The sequence below is a fragment of the Eutrema salsugineum genome, unplaced genomic scaffold, assembly GCF_000478725.1.
Source record: "Eutrema salsugineum unplaced genomic scaffold, Eutsalg1_0 scaffold_4, whole genome shotgun sequence".
NCBI lineage: Eukaryota > Viridiplantae > Streptophyta > Magnoliopsida > Brassicales > Brassicaceae > Eutrema > Eutrema salsugineum.
The window spans coordinates 4264093-4284961 of NW_006256686.1; the positions used below are offsets into that span (position 1 = coordinate 4264093).

At 38.9% G+C, this 20869-nt stretch overlaps 1 protein-coding gene across 1 annotated transcript; it reads left to right on the forward strand.

Annotated features, from left to right (window-relative positions):
• The first annotated feature begins 18450 nt into the window (after positions 1–18450).
• LOC18014073 (zinc transport protein ZntB) lies at positions 18451–20777 on the forward strand. Its single transcript, XM_006418522.2, has 5 exons — positions 18451–18653; positions 18746–19595; positions 19736–19815; positions 19988–20252; positions 20335–20777. The coding sequence occupies exons 2-5, from the start codon at positions 18869–18871 to the stop codon at positions 20592–20594; spliced, it is 1332 nt and encodes a 443-aa protein (XP_006418585.1). The 5' UTR covers positions 18451–18653; positions 18746–18868; the 3' UTR covers positions 20595–20777.
• Positions 20778–20869: the final 92 nt, after the last annotated feature.

Here is a 20869-nt window from a genome sequence, read left to right on the forward strand (position 1 = left end):
ATACCGTGGATTTGCTAAAAGGAAACTTGTGGCTTTTATTTATTAAGCAATCAGTGCAAGACAATGGCTTGTGAGCTTTCAAAAGTAGAACTAAACAATTTGGGTTTTTAACTGGAAACAACATTGCTGAGAGTTGAAAAGGACGGATGGCCTAAGCGTGAGTGCCACGAAGAAAGAATCGCCTTTGATCCCAGATTTGCAAACATTGCTTTTGGTGCTGTCATCGGCCACTCATAGAGCTTGTTTCTAGTCTTGCCGCATAGTAATGGAACCCCCGTGCTGAGATTCTTCACTTGAAAGGAAGTCGGGAAAAATTCCACAAATACATGATTAACATTACATAGTCGATAGACTGAAATTACATTCTTGTGTATTGATGCTGCAAAAGTGGGGTGTTTATTTTACTAAGCTTCAGGTTTTAAATTTATAATCCATAAATGTCTGCAAGTGCACAGATGTGCGCTGTAGTACTTAAGGTATCGATCCACAGAGACTTAGTTGTTTCAGTACGAATTCACGCTAATGCTTAAATCAGATTAGAACTTAAAAATTTGGGTTTTTGGTTTTGGGTGTCACTAAATATAAAGTAGAAATCAAAGCAAGTAAAAGCAGTTAAAAACGAAATCAGGTAAAAGCAAGTAAAAATCAAGGGCGAATGAAAGCAAAGAAAAAAATCGATGGTTGTAAGCAATAGAAAATAAACGCTGAACTCAAGGGTTTCGCAGAGATTCATGGACTAAGCCTATGTCAAAATTAAGTAAATGATAAAGGTACTCGACTACGTATGTTCTAGAACTCGAGGCACGGAAGTATGAATAGCCTACTTTCGCTGCACTAAACAACTATCTCTCGCAACCCTGACCAGTAGGTTTTCACTCTGATTCTGGAAGGGAGTAGATGCAATAGTTTGATCAAGACTCATCAACATTCACAACTCATCTATAGGTAGGTTTCCATTCCTATAGCAGAATTGCTTGTTTCACCCTAGGTCAGACAATCAATGAAAACTTTCGAAACAAATGATATCTAAATCGAATTCTAAGTGGCCACCAGAGAATCACACAATAAGATTAAAAGTAATCGAAGAACATCTAGATTATAAATCCTAAATCTATCGATTCATAGAAGAAGACACATGAAATTTCCTTTGAAAAATCCCTTTAACCCATCTGGGAAACTACTCAAACATATTGTAACAAAGCATCATGAACGTATTAAGATTGCTGGAAATTAAAAAAAAAACAAGGAAGAAGAACGAAGAACAGAGTTGCAGATGGAGGCGCGATGATGCTCTCCTCGGTGGCTCCTCTTCGAAGACGGCGGCCTCCCTAGGGTTTCACACGAAAATCTCTCTCTCTCTCTCTCTCTCTCTAATTCTATCGTCTCTACCCTTTAGAATGACATAAATGGGGTATTTATAGCTTCTAGAGTTGTCCTGAACACTTAGGGCTTCAAAAATAATAAAGGGAATCGACTTGGGCTTTAATTAGGTCGTCTGGGAAGTGAACATTGTCTGGCCACGGTCGCGGTGCTCCTACCCGTGGGGAAACATGCTTTGGCTGCGGTCCCGGCTTGTGTCCTCCTTCCAACACTGCATTTTCTATCTTTATTGCATCAGGAGTATCTGAAGATCTAACCGTTGGATTGTATTCAAACCAAGTGCATTAGAAAGCTGGTTGTATCCTATATGTTGTCTTAAATTTGGGGGTGATCAGACGGTGAGAAGGTCTTCATCACTTGCCATAATTCTGACGGTCTGCATTTATCCAAAATTGTTCATTTGTTCTAAATTGCGTATCTTTTGCCCAACTTTCCTGAAAAGTCTTTTGAAAATCTAAAACATTGAAAACACTTTAAACACTATTGAAAACAGAGTTAAAACACCTGCATAAAACATCATTATAATCCATAAAAGTGGTATAAATACGGTGTTATCATGTATGTCAGAGACATTTAGAACTTTATTTAAAGCTAAATCACGAGTTTGAGTGGTAAGAAGTGTGGAACCAGTGTTCATTATCGGGATAGTGGAGCCATCAGCGACCACTACATCATCTCCTCCATGATATGGTTGATGAAGAGACAGGTTCGCAAAATCAGAGGTGATGTGATGGGTGGCACCACTGTCCAGCAACCAGCTATTCGCCGTATATGGCAAGGTTGGCACGCGGAGTCCAAGGTGTGAATGGATTGGGCATCTACTTTGATGAGGCTTGAAACATGTGGAGTTGAGAACAACGTTAAGCACTGTGTCCTTGCACTCCACAAATTTGACAGCGACCGAGGTAAGGCTTGAACGGTTTTCCATCAGACCTGGTTAATGGATATGTATGATTCCAATTTGTGTTTTGTTGCTGGTGAACCTGTTCGTTGTTGTTGTTGGTGTAACGTTTCTGACTTTGGTTGCGGTTTTTGTTGTTGTGGTGATTGGGTCGGTGTTGCGCCACGTTCACTGTTATTGGGAGAGCTGGTGAGGCAAGCACCAAGGAGAATAGGAGTTTTGACTCATGCTTTAAGAGGTGCTCATGCAATTCTACAATAGTTGGAGGAGTGTCACAGCCTTGAACTTGATCAACGACAGATTTATACTCCTCTGGAAATCCATCGAGAACATAGTCGATCTGGTCTTCATGATTCACTAATTTCCCAAGGATTGCAAGTTGATCAAAGCGGGTAACCAAACCTTGAATGTAGAGATCTACGGTTTTTGTTTCTTTCTTCCAGTGTTTAAGTTGGGTTCTCAACTGTTGCTGATGACCACTGTTTGATTTTGCAACCACACATTGCTTAACATCAACATGTCCAATGTGTCTAAACTTACCTCCACCAATTACCTGATGTAGAGTTTGCAGATCCATACCCTCCTCGACAGCTATGATCTCTCAGGTCATATCGATGGCACCACTGCTACTCCTGCAGCCACTATCACAAATGGTGATGCCACCTCTGACAACCCTGCGTATACACTGTGGAAACGCCAAGATAGGATTATCTACAGTGCTTTCATCGGCGCGATCTCAGCTCTCCTCCAACCTCTTGTCTCGCGTGCGAAGACGTCTCTTGAGATTTGGACCACACTTGCTACCACTGGCTTGGATGGTTTCGGTGATGACAACGGGCATAGAGTTATTTGAGGTGGAAGTCATGGTGAGTTTGGAAAAACAAGGTAGGAACTGATGCAGCGAGATATTTGGATAATTATTTATTATTATCTTTATTATTTATTTGTGTATTTTTTCCAAATATCTTTATTATTTATTTGTGTATTTAGATAATTACTATGTATTTGTATTTTAATATTTTAATAATTATCTTTTAGGGTTTCTAGAATATTCTAGGATTTTGGGATTTATTATAAATAGGTCGTTTAGGCCTTCTATTGTATTCAGTTTTTGATTTGATTAATTAAAGGAGTTTTCCTAAAGAGGTTTTGATAAACCACTGTAAAGAGTATTCACAAACCCTAGTTTCCGGGTATTCTCAGAATCAACGGATCTATTTATATCTATAGAAGCTTCCGCTCCATCATTTGGTATCAGAGCCGTGTGTTCTTTGATTTCTTAATCAAAGACCGATTCTGGTTGTTATGGTGAGTCAAAGCATCTATCCTATCCAGGACGAAAGTCCTTTTGTTGAAAGAGAAGAAAACCATGAGATCTATAGAGAGATCTATGGTGATCCCATCTTCGACATATATGATGAATATGTCATGGTTGTAGACTTCGTCTTCCGAGAAGGTGATTTCAAGAATCTGACAGGTGCAAAATCCGTTCGTGGAAAAATTGGGCGACATCACATTCATGTGAAAACCGAGCAAGATCAGATCAGTGCAGAGTTCGAGGTTTATGCAGAAGTCGTGCAAAAGTCGGATCATGCAAAATCCGGGCGGTTGCAGATCTGCGAAAAATTACAAGTTGGTGCAGATCCGGTTTGTGCAAGAACCGTGCAAAATCCGGTTTGTGCAAAAACAAAACATCCTCAACAAGAAGACACAAAATCGATGTGGAAGAACCGGTTGAAGATTCGAGGACGAATCTTTCTTGGCTGGCGAGACCTGATGCAGCGAGATATTTGGAATATTTCCAAATATCTTTATTATTTATTTGTATATTTAGATAATTATTATTTATTTGTATTTTAATATTTTAATAATTATCTTTTAGGGTTTCTATAATATTCTAGGATTTTGGGATTTATTATAAATAGGTTGTTTAGGCCTTCTATTGTATTCAGTTTTTGATTTGATTAGTTAAAGGAGTTTTCTTAAAGAGGTTTTGATAAACCACTGTGAAGAGTATTCACAAACCCTAGTTTCCTGATATTCTCAGAATCAACGGATCTAGTTATATCTATAGAAGTTTCCGCTCCATCAGAACTAAAAAAAAAATTTAAGCTTGATTAAGATCTATGGCTCTGATACCATATAAGAGTAGAATGTGTATTGTATTGATCTTTTGTACAATGCAAGAGGATGAATATATCTACAAGAGATGATCGCTAGGGTAGTAGACATGTAGTAAATACAAATATATACTTGACATATTTAAATCTCTAATGATAGCAATCTAAGATATGATCGAATCCTTAATACTGACTGCTGCAAGGGATGCACAGAGACGAATACCTGCCATCGGAGGGCACAAAACCCCAATCAAAATAAACCACGTTTGAAAGAGAAAAGCTCAAATCAAGAATCTAGAGAAGCTTAAGTGGAAGGGATATAAAGGTAGTTAATGTTGATTAAGTTTTAACCCAAACAATCATGATAACCATTCGAAAAGGTAACATCTACATACATCTACCTTGTGATCATATTTTAGTATGATCGTTTGGTGGGAAGCCCTTCATCTGGTACAAAACGTCTGAAAGTTATGTCTCCAAAATACCCAATTTGCACTCTTTTTGTCTACTTTGTCCATATTTTCTGCTAAGATTTTACAAACTACAACCGCACTAAGACACCAATAAATACCAAAACCAAATAGTTTTGTTATTATTAAAGACCTATTATATAAAAACATATTAAAACCCCGTAAAATATATATATAGCTTATCAGTTCTCTAAGACTTAGATCTTTGTTAATTTTTAAACAAAACATCAATCCAATTATATATGTATATAAAAGAGGGTTTGAAAATATAGGAACTCACTTATCCTTGAGATTATAGCCTTGAAATTTTATCATGTAATCCACATGTTCAAAGTTAACTCAAAAACGTTCGCACCTTATTCCATTATGACCTTTGCAAACTTTGTCTATACTCTAAATCCCATACCTTCAAAATCTAAACTTCTATTAGCTCTCTATATTCATTAAGTTTGTGTTAACTTTCTCATTAAAGATGATGTCATGAACTAAAAGCTAATTTACTGGTTGAGTTTAAAAGTGTGTAATGTTATCAGGCACCAGGATCGGATCTGGGCCAAACCCATTGAAACATTTACCTTCGCTCTCAAATTTTTCAACTAAATTTAGTCTTTAGAAATTATTTTAAATAAAAAAATTCCATAAAACAAAAAATAAAAAAAAAATCAGCCCAAATATTTTGGCATAGTTTAAACCTGGTGAAACCCAAAAAAAAAATAAAAAAAATTATAGAAAGTAGCTTTTTGTAAGAGTTCGACATCAACAATAAAGGTGAAAGAGATCTCTAACATTTCCCTATAAATAGGGTATGTTGCTCCAGCTTTTAAAACTCGCATGGGCATCAATAAAAAGGCCATTTGAGATCTGTCAAATTTTGTTTGACAAGATCCAACAAATATAATTTTAAATGGTTTAACCGATTATTAATCGGTTTTGGTTAATAAATTGAGAACAATTAATTGGTTATAATCAGATTTCTGATTTGTCTATCTGATCCGATTAATCTATCTGATCTGGCTCTAATCGCGGCAGGGTGCCTAACTGGCTGACGAGTCACTGATGCTTTGTCTAGCAGTATTTCAAATTATTTTATTTCAATATTTCTGTTTTAATCACAATCAAAATCTTGCGATGTCAGGTAACTCTTTTTAAATAATAGAATTAAGAATTGAGATTGATTCTTCTTTTTTGTATTAGAATTGGAATTTTGATATTTTTCTTCACATGAAATTTCTATGAATTTAAACACGTATAACAAAGTGTATATCAGGAGCCCAAAAGCAAAGAGAGAAGAAAAGAAAAAAGAAGAAGAAGATAAGTCTCTAGAAATTCTATGTTGAAGTTTGTTCAAAGATCAAAAACTCTTCAAATGAATGAGTGTGGTGGAGTTTGTGATGAAAATCCTACTGGTTAGAGAATGATAAGGCAGAGGAAAAAGAGAAGATATCTGAAGAAGATGATTTGAACACTAGGGAACAAGAGAGAATTTTGGATAGAACTGATCCTGCAAGCTGGAAAATAATTGATCAGAGTTTAAAAGATTGTCAAGTGAAAAAAGGTTCTATGAAAAGAGCACATGAAGATTACGTATTTCCAAAGAATGATGATGGTAGGCATTTTTCTCGTAAGTATTATAAAAGGGAGTTGAAAAATGGAGAGAAACAGGATAGGTGATACGATCTTCCCAAGGAAATCTTGCTCTATGGTTGGCAATAGTTGGATAACCCTTGACTCCAATAGATCGCAAAGCCAGATGCTAAGGCGTGAGTGTTAGCTCGAAAATCCTTAGGCCCCAAACTTACAACGAGCAAAGAAACAAGGCGCTGGCAACGCTGGCTGATGGAATTCGCGGAGATGTATGTCAAGGCATGAGAAACTTGTTCCCAAAAATCCCTGAGCCCCGATCTTGACTTAAAACGCTTCCACGAGACAACTGATGAATGGCTGCATCAAGTGGGTGAAGAACACTTGATAAAAGGAAAGATTTGTTGGCTAAATCCACCAAGAAATCGAAAAAGTTCGCATGGAACAAAAGAGAAAACTTCTCTAAGGAAAATGATTTTATATTAAGAAAAGAGATGTCTGATCAAATGATCTTACACGAGTTTATATAGGGGAGAAAGTAGGCTAAGATTCATTCTCGGAATGTAAAAGCACTTAAATAAAGAAATAAATAAAGTTGAATAACTCTTTGACATCTATGTTGACTGACTCTTGAATTCCATAGTCAAAGATGACCCTTAAGCTTCTAGTCCGCAATGACCCTTAACATTCCATTTGAGTTTGGGCTGAAAATGAGATGTAAGCCCATTGCCTTGTTAAAAACTTCAACCGAAAAATCCATTGGGACAAAACCGGAAGTCGAGAAAAGAGTACAACAGACTTACACCGCGGTCCAAACCTCAGATAGATGTCTCGGCTTGAATTGAAGTTAGGACTGACTGTGTAGGTTGTTCCTTGTTGATCCGGACTTGAACCTCCATGTTCCAGACTTTGTTGAGCAGCTTCCGGACAGCTCCCGCAAGCCTCTGCACCTTAGACCGTGTCATTGGTCCTTCCGGAGCAACCAAAGTTTTGTTTGGAACCTCCATTGCTGCCTTTGGTTCCATGATCACATCATCCCCCTCCTCTTGAAAACGACTTGTCCTCAAATCTTGTCCATCTGGCACAAAGGGAATAATGTCAGCAACGTTAAAACTAGAACTTATAGAATACTTACCTTGGAGATCAATTTTGTATGCATTGTTGTTGATCCGCTCCAAGACTGGGAAGGGTCCCTCCACTTTAGGCAAAAGCTTGACTTTCTTTCCTCCAGGAAACACTCCTTTCTCAAGTAGATCCACACAAGGTCGCCTGGTTCAAAACTTTTCTCATTCTGGCCCTTGTTTGCATGCTTCCGATACTGCTCGGTCTTGCGCTCAATATTCTGCTTAGCCTTCTCATGCATCTGCTTAACCATCTCAGCTTTCTTTTTACTATCCATACTAGCACGCTCACTTAAAGGCAAAGGAGTTAAATCCAAAGGTGTTAAGGAATTAAAGTCATAAACTAATTGAAAAGTTGAATACAAAGTGGCTGAATGCATGGCATGGTTGTAAGCAAATTCGACATGAGGCAAAAAATCCTCCCAAGACCTAATGTTCTTTTTTAATAAGAGCTCGCAAAAGTGTAGACAAGGTCCTATTGACCACCTCGGTCTAACCATCGGATTGCAGATGACAAATTGTAGAGAAACAAAGTTTGGTTCCTAGCTTAGACCATAAGGTCTTCCAAAAATAACTCAAAAACTTAGCATCTCTATCTGAAACTATTGTCATAGGCATTCCATGCAATCGAACTATCTCCCTAAAGAACAAGTCTGCAACATTAGATGCATCATCGGTTTTGTGGCATGGTATGAAATGAGCCATTTTCGAAAATCTATCTACCATAACAAAAACCAAATCACTTCCTTTCATAGTCCTAGGTATACCTAACACGAAATCCATTGAAATGTCTGTCCATGGTTCGGTAGGAATGGATAAAGGGGAATACAGACCTTGGGCTTGAGCTTTGACTTAGCTTGTTTACAACTGGTGCACCATCCGCATATCCTTTCCACATCTCGTTTCATGTGCGGCCAAAGAAGTGGTCCTGCAAAATGTGTAAGGTTTTGGCCACGCTAAAGTGTCCCATCAAGCCCCCTCCGTGTGCTTCCCTGACAAGCAAATCTCGTATAGAAGAGTTAGGAATGCACATGCGGTTTTCATAAAAGAAGAAACCATCATGTCGGAAGTATTTTCCAGAAGCAAACTTTTCACAAGATAGAAATACTCCCTGAAAGTCAATGTCGGTGGCATAAAGTTCCTTGATCTGTTCGAATCCGAGAAGCTTGGCTTCAAGGGTAGATATAAGCGTGTACCTCTGTGACAAGGCATTGGCCACAACATTATCTTTGCCCTGCTTGTACTGGATCACGTAGGGAAAGGTCTCGATAAACTTGACCCACCGAGCAAGCCGTTTATTCAACTTCTGCTGTCTCTTCAAATGCTTAAGTGATTGATGATCGGTATGGATAACAAAATCCTTCGGCCAAGATTGTATTGCCAGGTCTGAAGTGTGCGGAGTAAGGCATAAAGCTCCTTGTCGTAAGTTGGGTAGTTCAGGGTGGCACCTCCCAGATTCTCACTGAAGAAAGCGATTGACTTCTTTTCCTGCATGAGCACAACTCCAATACCTACACCAGAAGCGTCGCATTCAATCTCAAAGGTTTTCATAAAATCTAGTGAAGAAAGAAGAGGGACGTGAGTAAGTTTCTGTCTCAAGAGCTGAAACGCCTCTTCTTTAGCTTGCTCCCATCTGAACCCAACGTCTTTCTTGATCACTTCTGTCAATGAAGCGGCTATGGTGCTGAAGTCCCGCACGAATTGTCGATAAAATCCAGCAAGGCCATGGAAGCTTCGAATTTCTCCAACCGTCTTTGGACTTGGCCAATCTCGGATTGCCTTGATCTTTTCCTCATCGACCCTGATACCATGGGCACATACAACAAAGCCTAGAAAAACGACGTTATCTGTGCAAAACGTGCATTTCTTCAGGTTGCCAAAGAGTTTTTCTTTCCTAAGCACTCCTAAAACTGACTGCAAATGTTCGAAGTGTTCGTTCAAGCATCTGTTGTAAACCAAGATATCGTCAAAATATACTACAACAAAACGCCTATGTATGCTCTCAAGACGTGGTTCATCAGTCTCATAAATGTGCTTGGTGCGTTCGTTAAGCCAAATGGCATGACTAACCACTCGTAAAGACCATGTTTCCTTTTAAATGCGATTTTCTACTCATCACCCTCTTTCATACGAATTTGGTGATAACCGCTTTTCAGTTCTATCTTAGAAAACACACAAGATCCATGAAGTTCATCCAACATATCGTCTAAATGAGGGATAGGATAGTGATACTTTACTGTGATATTGTTTATGGCACGGCAGTCCACACACATGCGCCAAGTTCCATCCTTTTTCGGCACAAGTAGGACTGGAACCGCACACGGACTCATGCTTTCTCGGATATGTCACTTATCCATGAGTTTGCCGACCTGCCTTTGAAGTTCCTTGGTTTCCACCGGGTTGGTCCGAGAAGCTGGTCGGTTCAGTAGAGTGGCTCCGGGAACAAAGTCTATCTGGTGCTCGATTCCCCGGATTGGTGGTAAACCGCTTGGGCTATCTTCAGAAAATACGTCCGAGAATTCCTGCAAAAGAGACACAACACTGCTAGGAAGTCCGGCCCATGGTTAGAAATGCCGGCTAAAGCATCCTTATAGATAATCAAAACAAAGTTCTGCTTAGTAATCAAGGCGTGTTTGATTTCACTCGGACTCACAAAACGAGAAGTTTTGATCTCCTAGATTTACTCTCAAAGGCTGATTTCTGGGCTTTTCTCAGACTCTCACTCTGGGCGCTAGTGGTTTCAGTGTTTGGGAAATCACTCGAAGGGTTTACCTCGCAGTTTTGCTTGTTTCTAAGCTGATCTTGGTATACTTCATGTGGAGACAATGGAACCAAGGTGATCTTATGGCCTTTGTGTTCAAAAGAGTACTTATTGGTGTAGCCTTTGTGAATGGCTTTGCGGTCGTACTGCCATGGTCTTCCAAGAAGGATATGGCCGGCTTCTATAGGCAAAACGTCACAAAGAATCTGATCCTCATATCGGCCTATGGATAAAGGAACTATCACTTGCTTGGTTACCTTCATGTCTCTTTGGTTGTTCAACCATCGTAGACTGTATGGCCGCGGGTGCTTCTTGGTCTCCAGATTGAGTTTCTCCACCAAAGTGGTCCTAGCAACGTTGGTACAGCTTCTTCCGTCAATGATAAGGCTGCAAACCTTGTCTTTAACAATGCACCGAGTATGGAATAAATTTTCCCGTTGCTCTTCTTCATTGATCTGCTCCTGGGCAATCAAGACCCTTCTTGACACTAAGAGATCCCCTTCGGCTGCGTGCTCCTCATAGCTATCATAAACTGGCGTGGTCTCCATCTCCTGCTCATCCTCGGTAACGATCTCACCGCTGTCTAACAACATCATAACCTGCTAGTTCAGACATTTATTGGCATAGTGCCCCTTACCCCGGCATTTAAAACACTTAATATCTCGGTTTCGGGTTGGTGTAGCCTCGGCTTTACTTTTGTAGTCATGTCCAAACGAACTAGGTCTGGTGTCAGCCTTTGGTTTGAAATCGGTCCTAGGTTGGTAGCTGGATTTCTCCTCCTTGTAACTCGGCCTGGAACTAGATCCGTAGGACTGTCGTGAGACACTTTTCCTCTTGAGCTGCTGCTCCACCAGGACCACCTCATGCAACATTTCGGTCATGTTCGCATAATCTTGCAATTCCATCCGGTCTTGGACGTCTCGGTTCAGTCCGCTCAAGAAACAAGCCATAGTCGCATCATCTGGCTCATCCACATTAGCTTTAAGCATAAGCCTCTCCATTTCCTGATAATAGTCTTCTACACCCTTGCTGCCTTGTGAGAAACGTCTAAGTTTGTGATGTAGCTCTCGGTGATAATGGCTGAGAACAAACCGCCTCCGCATCAACTCGGCCATCTCGTCCCATGTCTCAACAGTACGTTCTCCATTATGTCTGCGGTTGATCAATACTTGGATCCCACCAGTCTACCGCGTAATCATGAAAGTCGGTAGCAGCTAAGTTCACCTTTTTCCGTTCGGAAACTTCGGGTACCCAAAGACCATGTCGATCTTCTTATCCACTCTAAGAAGGCATTTGAATCGTTCTTTCCATACATGGGAGAATCCTCAGCTTGACTCCACCAATATCGTTATCGTTCCGACCCCTCGCCTGGTCATGATCATTCCAGCCTCGGTCCTGATCGAAATTTTGTCGACCACGGTTCTCTCGACCATGTCTTGGCCCGGCTCGGCTTCCTCCGGAAGAATGACCCTCCTGGTAGAAAGGGTTTTCTTCAACTCCTTCTTGTCGGGGCTGAGTTCTGCACCTACGAATTGGCTCGTCTCGGCCACTGCGTTCGGCGTCATCAGCTTGTTCATTTCTCCTCAGCTGCCTCAACTCCAGCCGTTCCATACGCTGGTTCATGCGATCCAGCATCCGCGTAATTCGGTCCAACCTGTGGTTCATAGTGGCTTCCCGCACTTCTCCTGACCGAATAGTGGATGGATCGTCACTAGAAGATATGTTATACCTCGAAAAAATTAAAAAAAAAACTTGTTAGTAAAAATCCTCACAAGTGTTTCACTCGGTGTTTCACTCAACTCTCTTAATATCCTCACACACACTTAGAAGCTCTCCTCGGTTCTTATAAAACTAGATCGAAAAATCAATGTAAGCCCAAACCAGTGCGGAAAATCAAGTGTTAGAGAAAGAAGAGAATGGGATAAATAGAAAAGAGTTCAGACTTTAATCAGATATGATTTTTTTTTTTTAAAAAAATATTCGTTTTCTTTCCCTTTTTTTTTTAAATCTGGATTTTTTTTTTGATACAAAAGAAAGATAAAAAAGAATGTGAAAAGTCTAAGGCTGGATAGATATTACCGAATCAAGAGTGTGGCTCTGATGCCTCTTGATACGATCTTCCCAAGGAAATCACGCTCTATGGTTGGTAATAGTTGGATAACCCTTGACTCCAATGGATCACGAAGCCGGATGCTAAGGCGTGAGTGTTAGCTCGAAAATCCTTAGGCCCCAAACTTACAACAAGCAAAGAAACAAGGCGGTGGCAACGCTGGCTGATGGAATTCGCAGAGATGCATGGATGTCAAGGCGTGAGAAACTTGTTCCCGAAAATCTCTGAGCCCCTATCTCGACTTAAAACGCTTCCACGAGACAACAGATGAATGGCTGCGTCAAGTGGGTGAAGAACACTTGATAAACCGAAAGATTTGTTGGCTAAATCCACCAAGAAATCGAAAAAGTTTGCAAGGAACAAAAGAGAAAACTTCGCTAAGGAAAACGATTTTTTATTAAGAAAAAAGATGTCTGATCAAATGATCTTATACGAGTTTATATAGGGGAGAAAGTAGGCTAAGAGTCTTTCTTGGAAATATAAAAACACTTAAAAAAAGAAATAAATAAAGTTGAATAACTCTTTGACTTCTATGTTGACTGACTCTTGAACTCCATAGTCAAAGATGACCCTTAAGCTTCTAGGTCGCAATGACCCTTGACATTATATTTGAGTTTGGGCCAAAAATGAGATGTAAGCCCATTGCCTTGTTAAAACCTTCAACCGGAAAACTCATTGGGACAAAACCAGAAGCAAGAAAAAGTGTACAACAGACTTACACCGCAGTCCAAACCTCAGATAGATGTCTCGGCTTGAATTGAAGTTAGGACTGGCTGTGTAAATTGTTCCTTGTCGATCCGGACTTGAACCTCCATGTTCCAGACTTTGTTGAGCAGCTTCCGGACAGCTCCCGCAAGTCTCTGCGCCTTAGACTGTGTCATTGGTCCTTCCGGAACGACCAAAGCTTTGTCTAGAACCTCCATTGCTGCCTTTGGTTCCATGATCACATCAATAGGAATTAGTTACTTTATTCAAAAGTATCAGACCGAGCATATTGTTTTTGCTGCAAGTTGTTTGGTGGAGATTAAGATGCTAATCAGTTGTCAAGCAAGGGATTTAATTATTGGAAGAATATCAAGATACGACTGAGTCAACATGAAATTAGTCATTTCCATATCATGTGTATGAGTCAGTGGATGAAATTAGAATTGAGGCTAAAGAAGAATCAGACAATTGATAAGGGTTTCCAAGAAGAAATCAATAAGAGAAAACCCATTGGAGGGAGGTTTTGTTGAGAATATTTTCACTGGTGACAACTCTTGCTAAACAGAATTTAGCTTTTCGTGGGACTAATGAAAAGTTTGGTCAAAGAAACAATGGAAACTTTCTGAGTTTCGTAGAATCATTCAGAGAGTTTGATCCAGTCATGCAAGAGCATATTAGACGTGTTAAAGAAAGTAAGACTCATTACCAATATTTAAGTCACATGATAACACCGTATTTTGACCACTTTTATGGATCGTTTTGAAATACTTTTTCTATGTTTTTAATTGCTTTTAAGTACTTTTATTACGTTTTTCTAGTATTTGTAGTTCCAAGACTCTTTTCAGGTAACTTAGGGAAAAGCTTAACAAAATGGAGAGAAAACCAGATTTCAGCTCAGAGTCAAACCGTCAGAAGTTCACCCTTGATTGAAGGCCTTCTCACCGTCTGATCCAGCTCAAATTTGGAGACCTTAAAGATGGAAGTATCAGCTTTCCATTGCACTTTACAGCTTGGCAATCCAACGGTTCAATCAAAAGATACGCGAAGAGCAAGATGTCCCGTAAACCAGCTGGCAAGCACTTCCACCCGCGGCCAACAGACAATTTCCCGCGGTCAGGAGCATCCCGACCGCGGCCAAACACTTGTTCCCCGCGGTCACACTTGTCCCGACCGCGGCAAGCTAACTCCAAGCCCAAAAAGCCCATTTCTGAAGCCCACATTTGGAGAAACCCTAAGTGACGTCCAGAGAGGTCTTGAGCATTATAAATACATGTCTTAGGAACCCTAAATGAGACAACCGATCACCACCAAAATATTTACTTCATATTCTTATTGTTTTTGCTTTAGCTTTTAGGGAGAGAGAGATTTGTTCTCTTGAACCCTTGTTCTTTCTTTTTCAATTTCGGTTTCTATTCTACTTATTAATACTATGCTTTTGATTTCGTTCATTATGTCTGAGTAGTTTTATTGTTGGGATTAAGGGATTTTCGATGGGGATTTATATGTTCGATGAGGATTCCATGAGCTTTTGAGCCGAATCTTAGAAATTTTTCTTCTGAATTCGTTTTTACTGCATGAGAGTAGCGTCATGAACTACAATCTGATCCAGATGCTTGGTGACACGAAAGTGTTCATCAGGTATCAGATCTAGTTTGGGAGAGCAAAACAAACATAGGAGTGGAAACCTACCTATGGGCGATTTGTGAATTAGGACGAGTCTTAAACATAATGCATCTCTTCTCTTCCAGGGCCAGAGTGGAAACCTACTGGTCAGGGTTGAGAGAGATAGTTGTCTACGATCACGACAGTGGCGTATTCATACGTCCGTGACTCCAGTTCGAAAAGTTTAAGCTAAGATCTTATCAAATTTACTCTCTAGCAATGTTTTGAATCGTTTGTACCCCTGAGAAATCTTCCCTGAAGCCCAACGCCTTCTTCCTTATTGATTTACACCGATTTTCTTTTAAGATTTAGTTCAATATTGTCTTTCCTTTTTAGTTCATTTTCATTTAAGCATTAGAATATCCGTTTTTTTATCATTTTTAGTTATTTTCATTAAGTTTAGTTATTACGTCATTTAATTTCCGTATTCTCTTTTAATATTTCGTTTTTACATTTTAAACACACTACCAAACCCCCACTAAACCGTTTTTGTTCTAGACTTCCTTACTTTAACTTATTTCAAAGGCTTTTTGCAGGAAAAGATCCTCCTTCCCTGTGGATTCGATCCCTAAATACTACAATTGATCAGCTGTGCACTTGCGGCTATTGATTTCAATTAGGGTAACACTTGACAATCCTCGACACCACCACATCAAGTCACCATCATCACACTATTCAAAATGAGTTGATTGTTATGCTAGGGTCTGAGGTCAAATCTATGATCATTAAAAAAATTCAATAGGCCAAATATTTCTCGGTTATTCTAGATTGCACTCCAGATAAGAGTCATAAAGAACAAATGAGTCTTATTATCAGATTTGTGGATATCTACACGGCTAAAACACAAATTAAATAGTTTTTATGACATTCTTAGAAGTTGTAGATAAACCTAGAGAAGGGCTTTTTGAGTTGCTTTGTTCGACAATGGTTGGTCTTAATTTGAGTATTGATGATGTGAGAGGGCATGGCTACGACAATGTATCTAATACGAAGGGAAAACACAAAGGAGTAAAAAAAAAAGAGTGCTTAATATCAATTCAAGAGCATTTGACCTCATCAGATAACGAGGAACCCTTACCCCATAATTAAGTCATCAAATTTTAAGAGCTTGAAATAATGGATAAAATGTCAGGTGAAAAATTCATACTTGATGACTGGTCCACAGTTCAAGTGAGGGAATTGATCAATCAATCATCAGTTAAATCCTGATGATTGAGCACTTGTGTTTAGAGTTAATTTCCATGACCCTGATTCTTCTAGTTCTAGCCAAAACATGTTTTAGTTGATGACTATTAGAAAAACAATAGGAATAAGAAAAAAAGGAACGTAAAGAAATATAATATATAATAGGAATATAGATAAATAAAATGTAGAGAATGAATGTAATAGACGCTTAGAATGAACGAAAACTGTTTAGGAAATTTTTGGTCTTTTTGGGGCAAGTCTCCTACAAAACAAGAGAAAATGTGAAGTCCGGAAAATATGATGGTGGGTGGTTTTCGATGGCTCTTCGACGCTTAAGTCAGAAAACGGTAAAAGGAAAAATCACTAATAAGTAGCAAATTGAAAAGAGAAAAGAAATATTGGAAATCAAAAAGGAAACCGCACCGAGAACTCTTAAGAAAGGATAAGAGTCTACTCAGACCTGAGTTTAGTGAGTTTTTTTGTGGTGGAAAAAAAGAGGGAGTGTTAAGAGTTTAGGGTGGAAATGTTCAATGGTTTAGGAACTGCCATGGAGTGGAGTGGAAGTCAAAAAGTGGTCGAAATGATGACTGGAAAATGAGGATGTTAAGCCTTTTTTTGAGTTACGAGTAACTAAGGAGATAGCATAAACTCAAAGGTAGTGAAAAGACTGAACCCCTTTCTTGTTGGAAAAGGTTAAGTATCTATAGAGTTTTTTCTGACCCGGGTTAGTATACCAGGTCGGACCTTGGATTGTCGGGTTGGTCTGGGATTCTAGGTGGTTGGATCTGAATCTTATTGCTTGTGTCATATTTTTGACGGTCTCATCGACTATCATTGGCATCTTCTACTAACTGCGAGACCAGTCTTTGGTGCGTCTCTTTCACTCTCAGTGTACGGTTTAAGTTCGGCGGTTCAAACGTGGCAATGCCTTTGCTAAGCCTCTGTATTCCTATGTATTCTGAGTGTGGTCACTATCACCTGACACGTGTAAGCATTGAGCATTAAATGCTGATCTCATAGGTTTACAAAAGTATGAGCAATCGATTTAGTCAAGCGCATATTCCAATTGTCGAGTGGAGATCTTCTACTAACTGTGAGACCAGTCTTTGGTGTGTCTCTTTCACTCTTAGTGTACGGTTTAAGTTTGGCGGTTCGAACGTGGCATGGCCTTTGCTAAGTCTCTGTCTTCCTCTGTATCCCGAATGTGGTCACTATCACTTGACACGTGTAAGCATTAAACATTAAATGCTGATCTCGTGGGTTTACAAAAGTATGAGCAATCAATTTAGTCAAGCGCATATTCCAATTGTCGAGTGGAGAGAAATTTGAATAGTGTTCCCACTTAAGAATATATTCATATCTGGTCTAGATCCTTTGATACTATGACCGGACTGTCGAGGTTATCTAGCTGGTTATCGCCTTTCTCTAGGTACCTGTGTGGATTACACTTCCTTAAATCTTGATCATTCTATATCACTGAACTTAGGTTTAAGATATAAAGAAGACAACTTTTTTCTCCTCTTGACCACTCCTATCCAACTGATTTCCTTGTTCCTAATAGCATGGTGTACACTATCAGATACAAAAAATACAGGAACAGATGATCTTCATGCGGATCTCCTGAATCTGATGGATTCGAAACCTGATGTTATATATGATTAAGTCGTATTGGGTTGTAACCTTAATATGAAACTTAATTTCTTAGAAAGATTGTACCTACAAAAAAATTATAGACTTCACATTCAAATACATACACATATGATTCGTCCATGTAAAAGAATCAAATTTATTCCAACAATAACCATCACAATTTTTTAAAAAATATTAATTTTAAATAACATTTTGCATTAAAATCGTCATCAAATATTATACAAATTTTAAATGCTACAATTAATTTTAAAATGAAATTATTTATTTAAATAAAAATAAAAGACTATAAATATGAAATTTAAAATATGGACATAATGTTGACTTAAAATTGAAATTGTTTTAACATATTAATTATTAACATTTCTTTTGAAGTTTCATTTTTAGTATAGTTCTCTTTGTTTTACAGTTTTTCTTTGCCAAATATTAATAGAAAATATAAGGCTCATTTAAATTTTAAACTTAAACATGTACTTATCTATTATTAAGACCATACTTACTTATTTATCTATAATTTTATCTTCTAATAGTATATATATATTTGTTCTTTATTGTTCCTTATATAATTTGATGAGAAATCTTTATGTTCTATCATTTTCTATAAAAGAAAGAATGAAAATGATGCATTTTGTTCGCTGAAGATAAAAATATTATATGTACAAAAAATTACTTAAATGATAGTTATATATATTTTTTTAAAAAATAAAGGAAATTCAATGTCACCGATCAAAACCAAAAAAGTTCATATCAGATAAAGACTAGATAACTATATAATCTGTGCCATTAAAATTAGTCTGAGAGATTAGACTCGTCTCTCAGGTCAACGCCAGCTCTCAGCTCCGTGACCTTTCTTTAACAAACCTTCTAAATTTCACTGTTTCATCCTTCCCTGGGATTTTTCGCCTCTTCACGCGTCTTGAGATCGATTCCACAACTGGGTCTCTCTCAGAATCAAAATCCTGATTAATTTCCGGTGATCTAGCTTCACTTAGATCTCTCCCTCCCTGCATGTAAGTTAGTTACCCCCGATCTTGCTCTGTCTCTACCAGATTCACAATGTTGTTATTGATCATAGGATTTTGCATTCGCCGATTCGTTTCAGGAGTCTGATGACAAAAGTTTCTAACTTTGAGAGTTTGGATGATTGAGTTCGAAGTATAAATCACGAGACTTCCCGAGAAATAAGAGATAAAAATCACGACTTTCCTGGAAAAAACAGGCAATAATGCAGCAGGAAGATCGAATCGGAGGAGACGAGACAGATCTAGACTCTTTAACAAACGCTCATAAGTTTAGGGCTCAATTCTCAGGAATGGTGAGACAAAGAGCTTATATATTCGACGGAGATGGTAAATACTACAACAAGGAATGGGATCTCGCAGAAGGAACAGGTAAAGAGTTTTGTTGGTATCATATAGAACTACCAAAAGGAAACCAGAAACTCTCTCAATCCGCACAGCATCTTATAGACGCTCTGTGTCCGCCATTGAAGCTGCAAGACATTCTTTCTCTCGTTAGTAATGGACCCTTTTGTGGGCATGTTGATGGAGCGCTTGTGTTTAGAGTTAACTCACCTGGACCTGCTTCAAGCAGCTTTACATTCAAGGTTGCTGCTAGGATCACTGAGAACTCTGTGATTACTGTGTCTTTAGGACGAGTTCCTAGGCTAGGATTCTCTCCCATGGGCCAGTCGCTTCTCTCCGAGGTCCCTAGCGTTGATTCTCCGTCGTATTATCGTGGTGAGCAGAAGGAGAGAAGCGGGATTGTTATCGAGGAGCATGTTCTTGAGTTCTTGCTTACGATGAACCACTCTGAGGAAGCTGATAACCCTGTGCCGAGTTCTGTATCGAATCTTGTCGTGCATATCATTGATACGCATGTTGATCAGCTTCAAGATGTTGTCACTAAGCTCGAGATCGAATTGGATGCGGTGGAACTCGAAATGGATAGAGGTTAGTTAGCACATCTGCAACTTTTTGTGACATGTTTGATTGTTTCTTTTCAACTCTATGCACATTTGCAATTTTCTTGCAGAATGTTTTTGTATAGTTGTTTGTTGGTTTCATAAGAACAATCCGTGTTTTGACGATAGGTGGATTTGCTATGAAGAAACAGATGTTGGATGATAGAAGGTTTCCAAAATTGCATCTCAACTTGCAGCGTCTTTTGCAGGTAAATGTGTGTATATATCACTAAGCCTTAAGCTTTCAAGAACACTGTTTTGCATGCTCTCATGTCTCTGCAGTAATTTCTTTGCTTGTGGAGAATCTATTGTGATACAAAAGATCCTGGCTTTTTCTTGTTTTGTATTTACTCTGAGTTAAACATTGGCAATGAATCTCAGGTGATTGCACATGGAGAACAAGTATTTCCAAGAGTGAAGGAAAAATGTTCCACGAAGTCTTGGTTTCTAGCTGAAGACATCAACTCCTTGGAAGAGTTGATTGGCCGGTTAAGACGGTTAAAAGAGAATGTAGGCTTCATCGCGAACCGTGTGACTGCGATCCAAGCTGGTTTAGATAGCTGGCAAGCAGAGCAAATTAACCGGAAGCTCTATTACCTCTCATTTCTTTCCATCATATTCCTTCCTCTATCAATCATAACCGGAGGTATAAAAACCTCACCAAAGACTCAAATACTTTGTTTCCATGAAAACACTTGAGTAATCTTTTGTTGTTGTTGATGTTCCAGTTTTTGGGATGAACGTTGGAGGAGTTCCATGGACGGGACAAGACAAGCCAGAGCTAAGAGACGGGTTTAGAAACGTGATGTACATCTGTCTTATAATGCTGGTTCTAGTCTTGTCCTGCTTTGGTTTTCCAGCGTTATATAGCCGGATAGCTTCTTGGTGGAGAATGAGAGCTATGAACAGAAGTTGGTCTCTTAACAGAAGATCGTTCCAGAAGAGATCAAACATAGTCCAAGAAAGAAGAGGCTACCTTAGGCTCTAAAAAATCAAGTTCTCTCTTCATTTGCTTTTCTTTCACGTTTCTTTCATTTGCAGAACACATACTTCTCTCATTTCTGTAACTTTTGAGTTCAGATTTGTTCTGCTGTTTTAGATCTTAAGTAAGACTACAATGTACAGCTACTATTCTTTTGATCATTAGTTTGTTATAGATTCTTGACATATTCTTGTATGAATCTTCTGTAATTCACTGAGTTTCCTTTAACAGCTTGTTTATGTACCCAAGCTTATGTCAAAACTTTCAAGTTACATTCTTGA

What these genes read in the sequence shown, in the direction of transcription:
- LOC18014073 (XM_006418522.2), top strand. Translation starts at nt 18,869, where the DNA reads ATGCAGCAGGAAGATCGAATCGGAGGAGACGAGACAGATCTAGACTCT. An exon ending in ACTTGCAGCGTCTTTTGCAG is followed by an intron (nt 19,816 to 19,987) that starts GTAAATGTGTGT and finishes AATGAATCTCAG; the next exon opens with GTGATTGCACATGGAGAACA. An exon ending in TCTATCAATCATAACCGGAG is followed by an intron (nt 20,253 to 20,334) that starts GTATAAAAACCT and finishes TTGATGTTCCAG; the next exon opens with TTTTTGGGATGAACGTTGGA.